The 11330-nt window shown below is 35.7% G+C and overlaps 1 protein-coding gene across 1 annotated transcript; it reads right to left on the bottom strand.

Annotated features, from left to right (window-relative positions):
* Positions 1-5689: 5689 nt before the first annotated feature.
* On the bottom strand, positions 5690-8006 carry LOC132613380 (receptor-like protein EIX2). The gene is made up of 3 exons (XM_060327390.1): positions 7254-8006; positions 6666-6804; positions 5690-6585 (listed from the first exon to the last, which is right to left on the bottom strand). The coding sequence occupies exons 1-3, from the start codon at positions 8004-8006 to the stop codon at positions 5690-5692; spliced, it is 1788 nt and encodes a 595-aa protein (XP_060183373.1).
* Positions 8007-11330: the final 3324 nt, after the last annotated feature.

Here is an 11330-nt window from a genome sequence, read left to right as displayed (position 1 = left end):
ATAGTACGTGGTATTGCTACGTTTATTTACTTAATAGTAAAGATGAAGCAATTGAAGCATTCAAGCAGTACAAAACTGAAGTTGAGACTCAACTTAACAAAAAGATTAAAATGATATGGAGTGATAGGGGCGGTGAATATGAATCTCCTTTTGAACAAATATGTTTGGAATATGGTATTATTCATCAAACGACTGCCCCTTACTCGCCACAATCAAACGGAATTGCAGAAAGGAAAAATAGAACACTAAAAGAAATGATGAATGCCCTATTAATAAGTTCTGGGTTACCCCAGAACTTGTGGGGGGAAGCTATTCTAACAGCTAGTCGAATACTCAATCGAGTGCCCCATAGCAAAACAAAATCGATTCCATACGAAAAGTGGAAAGGAAGGAAGCCCAATTTGGAATACTTCAAAGTGTGGGGGTGCTTGGCCAAGGTGCAAGTTCCTAAACCAAAAAGGGTAAAAATAGGACCTAAAATCGTTGACTGTGTTTTCATAGGATATGCCACAAATAGTAAGGCATATCGATTTTTGGTTCACAAATCAGAAAATCCCGACATTCAGGTGAATACGGTAAATTGAATCAGATAATGCTGACTTCTTTGAAACCATATATCCGTATAAAAAGGAATGTGAGGCGTCTAGAAAAAATCTAAACGACCTCGGGAAGAAACAAAGGAAAATGTTCCTAATGAGGAAAATCCAAGACGCTGCAAACGTCAAAGGATGTCTACTTCCTTTGGACCAGAGTTTCTAACATTTTTGTTGGAAAATGAGCCTCGAAATTTCAATGAAGCTATGTCTTCATCGGAAGCTCAATTTTGGAAAGAGGCAATCAATAGTGAGATAGAATCCATATTGGACAACCATACTTGGGAATTGGTTGATCTTCCTCCAAGGAATAAACCTTTAGGTTCCAAATGGATTTTCAAGCGGAAAATGAGAGCTGATGGTACTATTGATAAATATAAGGCAAGACTAGTTGTTAAAGGGTTTAGACAACGAGAAGGTCTTGACTACTTTGATACATACTCGCCGGTAACGAGGATTACATCTATTCGGGTGTTAGTAGCGTTAGCCGCCGTGTATGGTCTTGAAATCCATCAAATGGATGTGAAAACAGCCTTCTTAAATGGAGAGTTAGAGGAAGAAATTTACATGGAACAACCTGAAGGGTTTGTAGTTCCAGGGAAAGAGAAGAAGGTGTGTCGACTTGTTAAGTCTCTTTACGGACTTAAACAAGCACCTAAACAGTGGCATGCAAAATTTGACCATACGATGCTGTCAAATGAATTCAAGTAAATGAATGTGATAAATGTGTTTACATTAAGAACACTCCGAACCACGTCGTCATTGTTTGTTTGTACGTGGATGATATGTTGATAATGAGTAACGACATTGCTAATATAAATGCTACTAAGCGCATGCTTGCTAGTAAGTTTGATATGAAAGACTTAAGAGTTGCTGATTTAATTCTGGGAATTAAAATCCATAAGACTCCTCAAGGTCTAGCACTGTCTCAATCTCATTATATTGAAAAAGTACTTGAAAAGTTCAAGTACTTGGACTTTAAAGTTGCAAAAACGCCAATTGGTATGAACCTTGCTCTTGCAAAGAATAAAGGTGAAAGTCACTCTCAATTGGATTATGCCAGAGTGTTGGGAAGTTTGATGTATATCATGAACTGTACGCGACCTGATATTGCGTGTGCTATAAGTAAACTAAGTCGCTACACTAGTAATCCCAACCAAAATCATTGGCTGGCAATGAAACGAGTTTTGGGGTATTTGAAACATACTCAAAACTTTGCTTTGCACTATAATAGGTATCCTGCAGTTATTGAAGGATATAGTGATGCAAATTGGATCACCGATTCAACTGAAACTAAATCCACAAGTGGATATGTTTTTACCATAGGTGGAGGAGCAGTGTCTTGGAAGTCATCCAAACAGACATGTATCGCCCGCTCTACAATGGAATCTGAGTTCATAGCTTTAGACAAAGCTGGTGAAGAAGCTGAATGGCTCCGGAATTTCTTAGAAGATATTCCATTTTGGCCCAAACCGTTGGCTCCTATATACATACATTGCGATAGCCAAGCGGCAATAGGAAGAGCCGGGAGCGTTATGTACAACGGAAAGTCTCTTCACATACGACGAAGACATAATACCGTTAGACAACTACTCTCTAGTGGAATTATCACAATTGATTATGTTCAGTGAAGAGATAATGTGTCGGATCCACTAACTAAAGGCCTAACTAGAGAGGTGGTTGAAAGATCATCAAGGGGAATGGGACTTTGGCCGAGGACAAGTCATCGTGGCGGTAACTCTACCTAGAAGACTGGAGATCCCAAGATCTAGGTTCAAAGAGATCAAACAAAGTCATTGATGACGGTTCAACATTGTCACAATAACATTTTAGTCCATTCTCGTGATGAGACAATGTTCAGTACCAGGATAGAGCATCATGACTTTTTAATGGTTCCTAAGTTTGATACGGGGTATATCAAATAGTGTATCTACGGGATGACACATTTAGAAATCACCTATGTAAGTGTGAAGTGTAAGCCGCTTCAAGGAGAATTCTGTAAGGCCAATTCTTTACGCACTTATGAACCAGACAGTGTTCATGGCTGAAACGAACAAAACAATGAGAACCAAAGATGGTTAAAGGGTTAATTGTGTGATATGTGGTTGTCTAGGTATACACCAAAGCTCGACGGTTCAAAGATATCAAATTTACCGATTGACCGAGTATATCCGACATATGTTCACTACGGAAAGTTCAAAGAGAAATCTACTTATCCAGATGCGATTAATCCTTGCTTACGAATCACACAGTTTTTTTTCATGCATGTTTTTCCATCATATAGCCATTCCCCATTCATGTGGGGGATTGTTAAAGCTAGTTAATGATTGAAGCTAGCTAAGTTGGTGTGAATGAGAAATGGAGGGAAAAAAGACAATGGAAGGAAAATGAAGTTCAAAGCAAAGTTACTTTGAAAAGGAGCTTTGTACCACATTGGTGGTAGAAAGGGAAAGTTATGTGCTTATATTAGAAAGCACTTCCTCTAGCTCTTAAAGGGTTGAGAAGAGGGACTCCCCTCGCGCCGTCATCGTCGCTCGGCTCGGCTTCGGATTTGGATTTGGATTTGGATTTGGTCAAATGATCTGATTGATTGATAATATTAAAAAAAAAACTTCTCCAACGTTCTTATTTTTTCGGAAAAGGCATGGCCTCTCCGAACAGCCACCAAACCTATTCTAAACAGGCATGTTCGAGGCTATATAAACTGAGGCAATGCCTCAATTTTCAACTACTGATTTTTTTTTCCTTGCATTAAAAATTCTGCATTCTTTCTTCAGAAATAAACTATCGAGTCTTACTGTGTTTCGTTGCCAAATTTGAGTTCGGTGAAGTCGTAGGCGTTTGAGGTACCGCCACTCCTGCGACAGGTATATCCGTTTTATCCTGGGAGGAAATAATCCGCAACCTCGGGTACAGTGAGGGGGTTAAATTCCTTAAGGACACACAGTGAATTCTGTGGTCTCGGATATTTCTAATTTTTTTTAACAGTTTCTGTTTTCGTTTTTCTACTTACTGGTTTTTTCCAGTTTCTGGTTCTGCTTTCATACAGTTCTGAACACGGGTGATAACAAATGGCATCAAGTAATCCATTTGCATTCCAAAGTGCTAATTAACTTGAAGAAGACTGCATACCACATATTACATTATTGTTTTAGAGATATATTAGTTGTCTTTAGAACTGATGCTTTATTTGTCTAACTACATGCATCATAATGTATGTTTCCAGATATTACTTAAAAAGGGGTCCCAGACAAATTAAGTGAAAAGTATCGAGTCAATCCACCCCTGCTACCTCTACATTAGGCATTTTAGCTATCTCTATTGTTGCAGTTCTTCGCTTTGCATTGACTTAAATCACATTCTCCCACCCCACCAGACCCCATGAATTTCTTTGAGTTTCATTCTTGCAAATGTACTCAAGAGGGACATTTAACGCGTTAACTTCTATCGTATATGTAAACAGTGGCGTACGCTAGATTTTTTGTAAGCAGTGTCGATATTTAAAGAATTGAAACACAAATAAATTACTATAGTGACGTCACATTTTAGAAAAACAAATTCAAGTTGAATTACAAATTAAAATATCAATTCAGATAAACCTTACATATTTCATAGAATCCCGACTAACACACCACACACACATATAATGTGGCTGTTATGCAGTGTTTATCTTACAAAAAATAATGTCTAATCCATATGTGAGTTCCTTTGGAAGATCCAAGTACTTTCTGTCATTAACCATTACTTTGGGATTATTTATTCTTATAACAGGCAGTCCTGCAAAAGTATTAGTGACATCTTTGTACAATATGCATACAATATGCTAATTAACCATATGGTACTTTTAAGAATTCTTATGTGACTTTTTAAAACGTTACGTAATCCATTGGGACCAACTGAGATTCCGTGCTATTTCAAAGAAGTAATATCTGACTCATTCGATGGATTATTCCATCCTTCTATATCGGGATCATGTAAGTAACTTAACTGGAGATACTTCTAGACTAGTACCATGTTAGAGATGAAAATTTTGTTTCTATGATGTTCTTGTTACACACATTGTTAACGTGAATGAAATTTTTAGCATCTCATTTTTCATAATGCTATGAGAATTGGAAGTGGTCCAAATGCTGCAGTTCAGGGACAGTCGTACGACGCATCTGCAGTAGTCCTACCTCCTCATCTTCCTCCTATTGTTGTACCTCCCTCTTCTGCACCATCTCTTTCTCTTTCTACATCTTCCACTTTGATTCCTACCCTTGTTGATGCTCCTGAACCAGATACCAAAAGGTCTTCAAATCTAGTGAAGCCATCATCATTCTTTGGTCCTCCTCCTACCTGTTCTCCACTGATACCACCTGATTCTTCATCTGTGCCAACTGCTCCTCCACTTCATCCCCCTGGGAATTTACAATGCCCTTACGGAGCTCCTTTGCTTCAGCCATTTCCTCCTCCCAATCCGCCTCCATCTCTCACTCCTACCCCAAACAACGGGGTATGAGATTCAGGGACAAAGTTAATAGGGACTTGCCAAGGTTATATGGACTTCAATTTCTTGCTTTCCTTTCTGAAGAATTTTCTTTGTAGTACTGCAAACTAGTTATGGAGTCTGCAAATTGTTAGAAACTAAATATTGGAGGGTTCGGTTTTAGTTTTGTTGGTGTAGCTAGTTGATTAGCTGGACAGGATGAATCCAAATCAACCAGGACGAATATTGGAAAATCTATAATACTCTGAGAAAATCTTAAATCTGAAAAATTATTTTGTTTCAAAATATCTGTAGAGAGAGAGAGAGACTGAGGGAAACCATTGAATCCGTTGGCTTAATTCTGAAAATTGAATGATAAGAATTCGTTTTTCAAACTTATTGAACTTCCTGTTAAGCTAATCAAGTTATTGATTACCCCGATTCTTGCTAATTCTATTAAATTGAAAAACCTGATATTGGATTACAAAAGCTCCTTAACAGTTGTTCTATCGTGAGTTTTGAACACAAAATGAAACAACATAATAACAAAGTTGTACATTATTTATTGAAGAGAAGTTTAAGCATATAAACTAATTTTTGAGAATAGTAGAATCCTTAGTCATATCTCTCAACATATCGGAGCCTTTGCAAGCAACCATTCCCATCTACGGTCTAAGAAACAAAAATAAGCATGTCTCCATGATCTCTTAAAAAGCAATGAACCATATACACCCCAAAAGCTTAGTGCAAATCCTATTGCCATTGAAATGTAGAACCAATCCACTTCATCTTTGTCATTCTCATCTTCTTCATACTCATGATTTGGAGTTCTACCACCTGAATTGCAGTTCACCAAGAGTGGAAGTCCGCAGAGTTTGTTTCCTTGAAAACTAGTGGGATCAAAGCTTTGAAGCTGAGTGCTCAATGGTATCATACCTGATAAATTGTTATCAGATAGATTCAAGTAGCTCAAAGTGAACAAACTCGAAAAGCTTTGTGGGATTTGACCATAAAGTTGATTTTCTGAAAGATCTACAGATTCCAATGCTTTCATGTCGCCAATACCATTTGGAATCCCACCAGTTAGGTTATTTTTGAAAAAATTAAGTGATCTTAATCCTTCAAGACGTGTTAGACTTATAGGAAAATGTCCAGAAAGATAATTGCTAGACATATCCATACTTGTAAACAACACCAAAATGGTGTCATACTGATACATGTTGCCTTTAGTCATCACCATTGCGCTCTCTATCAGATGTCCATAATAATGGGAATAATTTAACTCATAATCTTCCAGTTCCGTTTTTCCTTTGACCATTGCACTGAAATTGCTAATACACCTTGGTATGATTCCAATGAATGTATTGTTTGCAAGGTCTAAGATCTGAAGATCTTTGAGGTGACAAAGTTCTTGAGACAATTCACCATCGAATTTATTGGACCGAAGGATAAGGACTACCAAGGTTGGAAACCTCAATCCCAACCAAGAAGTTAATTTTCCAACAAACTCATTCTCAGCTAAATCTATTTTATACAGTTTCCCAAGGATGAAGGAAATAGACCATTAAGTCTATTTCTTCGGAAGTCCAAGGATCGCAAATTACTTAAAACCTTCATGGATCTTGGTATGCCTCCAATCAAGTTATTGTCCCTCAAGATTAAAATTGTCAAATTTGGCCAATTCATCCAACAATCAGGAATTTCTTCTGATAAATCGTTTTCCTCGAGGTTTAAGATCTCTAACTGATAAGATCCATTTTTTGATTCACACAAAAAGTTAGATAAACCTTTTGAAAAAGAATTGTTCGAGAGATCTAGACCATTTACATTGGTTGAAATTAACGGTAGTGGCCCACTAAATTTGTTGGAACCCAAGTATCTTAACCAATGACCACCTCCATTTTCATCTAACCAAGAAGGTGTTGAGATGATTGGAACCTAACCAACAAATTGGTTGTGAGAAAGATTGAGAAGTTGAATTTGAGAAGACAAGTTCCAAAACCAAGTTGGAACCTCACCTTGTATTCCACCATCTGATATGTCAACTTCCGTTATCATCTTCTGAGTTCGGAGCCATATGGGAAATGAAGGGCCTATATTCCAGCCACCCATTTGAAAATCTAAGGCTTGAAAAGGTGGAAACCAGTTTCCACTCACTTTTAAGTCAGATTATTTCCAGATGCATGGAATACCCGTAATTGGGTTAATTTAGAGAAATGACTTTCTGTTACAACACCTTCCAACCTATTGTGAGTGATGTAAAAGTCTTCTAGTACTGAAAGTTGGCCAAGACTTTTTGGAAGAGTTCCAGTGAGTTTATTGTAGCCTAGAATCAAATAGCTCAGAGAAGAACTATTTCCCATTTCCGCTTTAAAGAAATTACTCCTACCGTTGAATAATTCAGATACATCCCCATCAAATAGATTATCTGAGAGACCAAGATTTTCTAATTTCTTTAACTTTCCAATTAAATTTGGTAACTTTCCAGAAAGCATATTAAGAGAAAGATCGAGAGATTTAAGTTCTGTTATGTTTTCGCTCTTACTCGGTATCACACTTTCAAGTCCACTCCCTCTGAGAATAATATATTCAAGATTACTTAGATCAAACAACCATTTGGGTAAAAGACAATTGAAAGTGTTATAAGAAGCGCTGAAGGTTGTGAGAGAAGTCAAGTTAACTGGACCGTCAGGAAACGGGCCAGTAAAATTACTCTCACTCAACTTAAGAGAAACGCGACTGACGAGGTTGAAAGCCCATTTGGGAACAGGAGAACTAAAGTTGTTCCAGGAAAGATCGAGGGTTTCAAGTGAAGAGAAATTGTGATGAAGTAGAGATGTTATATGATGAAGACCACAATTGACTAAACGAAGATCAACAAGAGAAGGAAGCATGTTAATAACCTGTAGCCATTCAGTAGCGTTGCTAAGATCCACGCTGTCCATCTCTTTTCCCAAGATTCAAAAGACTTGGTAGCCATTCAAGGCTATTGATCCTTAAATATCTAGATTCGCCATAGGAGAATTGCTCATACATGTGTAGCTCAATCACATGACGAGTCAGATTGTTGCACACGACCCCATCCCATTCGCAACAATCTTTTCCGATAACCCAAGAAGATAGAAGATCTGTGGGATCATCTACTTCTTTCTTCAAGCTCTCCAACGCTCGTTGCTCACTTTCTCTGCAAATGGCTACACAAACAACAAACTTGGTGTTTGTCAAAATAAAAAACAAGAGAACCCATAGTGTTATTGCTAACACTTTCATGGTGTGGAAAGTGCAATGTTTTAGACTAGGAATTGAAAAGTATGTGTGTCAAGTAGCTGCTTGCTTGTATTTTTTTACTAGGCCGGGCAATATGTATATATAGATATTAAGAACTGTAGAACTGACTGTTTGACTCGAAGACTTGTTGATTTTAAAGAGTTTTTTCTCTTCCTTTTTTAACTGTATATATTACTCCCTCCGTTCCATAGTAAATGTCACCTTAGCCAAAAAAAATTATCTCATATTAAGTATTACCTTAGGAAATCAAGACATAAATTAACTAGTTTTTTCCAATTCTACCCTTAGACAATAAAGTAACATTTAAATAATGATTGAAAAAGCCACATAGTAACTTGATATTGTTGGATTCTCAATGTCAAAAAGTTTATTTTGTTGTGCATGCTTTAATCAAAAGTTAAAAATAATTTATTATTATTATATAGAGGTAATTTGGTAAACTTCACATTGTATTATTGATTTCTTAATATGTGTATTTTTAGCTAAGGTGACACTTATTATGGAACGGAGAGAGTAATTAATTAGTCAAGAGGACTCTTCCCGACAACTTTATCAAGTGTATCTGTTTGGGCCATGCCTGTACACCGCCCATATGAAGTAATTGACGGTTTGCCCTTCAAATGGGGCTGGTGGTTAATTTTACGGGACAACTATGTATATATACACTTTAAGGAGAAATATTTACAAAACGTAACGATAATTTTATATTTATAAAATATAACATTACAAACCCTATACAAAACATGCTTTTAAAAAATATATATATTTTTTAAAATTTTTTTTTAATTTTTTTTAAAAAAATATTTCGCTCAAAAATTTATGTATGAAATGTGTATATCTCGCTCAAGGCTTAAAAGTTGGCTCAAAATTTAGTGTATAAAAATGGTATGAAAAAAGTATGAAATGTGTATATCTCGTTCAAGGCTTAAAAAATCCGCTCAAAATTGTGTGTATGAAAACAACATGAAATTTGTATCTCGGTCAAGTCTTAAAATTTTGCTCACATTTTCTCGTATAAAGTTCATGTTAGATTTCTGTAAAATCAATACAACTACAACAACATCGTATACAACTTTAATACAACATTCAAGACTTAAAATAATTGCTCAAATTTTTGTGTATAAAATGTGTATATCTTGCTCAAGGCTTAGAAAGTTCGCTTAAATTTTATGTATGGAGAACGTATGAAATGTATATATCTCGATCAAGGCTTAACCATTACGCTCAAAGTTTTATGTATGAGAATGGTATGAAATGTGTATATCTCGCTCAAGACTTAGAATTTCATTCATATTTTTCGTATGTAAAGTTCATATTAAGTTTCTGGAAAATAATACAACTACAACAATATTGTAACAACTTTCATAAAATATTCAAGGCTTAAAGTTTTTGCTCACAATTTTGTGTATGAAAATTATATTAAAAATTTTGTTCACATATACACATTTCATACATTTTTCATACAGCTTTCATATTAAAAAATTTGAGGTAATTTTTTAAGCCTTAGAGCAAAAAAATAAAATAAAAAATATATATATATTTTTTAAAAATAAAATAAAATATAGAATGGAAATTTTGTTTTCTATTTGACTAGTTATAACTCTCTTCATTTTGTTTTGTGTAGCATTATTTTTTGTTGATTTGTTTTTAAAAAAAAGTTATTTTATCTGTTGGGAATTAGAGTCCACTCATAACGGATGCTCTAAAGGTCCACTATAAAAAATAGGGCAAAAATGTTTGTCAAAATAATAAACAAGAGAACCCACAGTATTGTTGCTAACACTTTCACGATTAATGTACAATGTTCTAGACTAGGAATTGAAAAGTATGTGTGTCAAGTAGCTGCTTGTCTTGTATTTTTGCTAGGCAAGTTAATATGTATATATGAATATTAAGAACTGTAAAATAGTTGAAGATTAATGCTTAGTTTTAGAAAGATGATACATATAGATGTTGACTGCTTGACTCCAAAGCGTGTTGATTAAGTCCAGAGGACTTTAGAAATTCTTCCTTACAACTTTATTTAGTGTCCCACATTGATAAACTTGTCCTTATAAACTTGGGGAAAGATCGCGAATGCCCTTCAAATAAAAAAAATTACCCACCAATAGCTCAGAAAAAATTAAAAATATTTACCCGAAATGTCTCCCAATTATGATACCAACATGGTATATAAATATATTGAGATGGTATCATGGAAGATGTTTCAGCCCTTCTCTTAGTCCTCCATGATACCATCTTAGTATATTTATATACCATGATGGTATCATGGAAGATGCTTCAATTCTTCTCTTAGTCCTCCATGATATCATTATGGTATATAAATATATTGAGATGGTATTATGAATGATCATGTTCATTTATTAAAAATGACACACTTTTTTCGAAAAAAACCTCTATCATACCATCATCTTATAAATATATATATCGTGATGGTATCATGAAGGACTGCTTCAGTCCTTCAATGAGACACTCCTCATGACCATGATACTATCATGGTATATAAATATATTGAGATGTATCATGGAGGACTGTTTCAGTCCTTCTTTTAGTCCTCCATGATACCATCATGGTATATAAATATACTGCTATGGTATCACGGAGAGGAAAGGGTTTGGCCGAGGGGTATGCGGGGTAAATATTTTTAGCCGGTGGGGGTAGAAGCAAAAATAGTTTGGAAGGGGGCATGGGCGGGTAAATATTTTATATTTTGGGGGCAATTAGTGATGTTTTCCCTATAAATTTTGCAGTAGTAAAAACACGGCCCCAACAGAGGCGGATCCAAGATGTGAAATTTACGGGTTCTTATGCAATTTTAAATTTGATATGTACTCCCTCCATCTCAATTTATATGAGGGTTTTACTATTTGGGGAGTCAAACAACTTTTTTTTTTTTTACTATAGTATTCTGCGATTCTTTTCATATATTGTGAATTGCTCCCCTCGTCCCAATTTAAGTGTCTTAGTTTGACTAGACTCGA

Source organism: Lycium barbarum, chromosome 10 (assembly GCF_019175385.1).
Source record: "Lycium barbarum isolate Lr01 chromosome 10, ASM1917538v2, whole genome shotgun sequence".
NCBI classification, from domain to species: domain Eukaryota; kingdom Viridiplantae; phylum Streptophyta; class Magnoliopsida; order Solanales; family Solanaceae; genus Lycium; species Lycium barbarum.
Note: the sequence above shows the minus strand (reverse complement) of the source record. Positions and strands in the feature narration are given on the sequence as shown.

Bases quoted from the DNA above. Each gene is read 5' to 3' on its own strand.
- LOC132613380 (XM_060327390.1), bottom strand. From the start codon at position 8,006: ATGGACAGCGTGGATCTTAGCAACGCTACTGAATGGCTACAGGTTATT. The intron at 6,805-7,253 runs GTATTCCATGCA...GGATCTTATCAG, and splicing joins CTAAATTAACCCAATTACGG to TTAGAGATCTTAAACCTCGA. The intron at 6,586-6,665 runs GTAATTTGCGAT...TGTATAAAATAG, and splicing joins AAGATCCATGAAGGTTTTAA to ATTTAGCTGAGAATGAGTTT.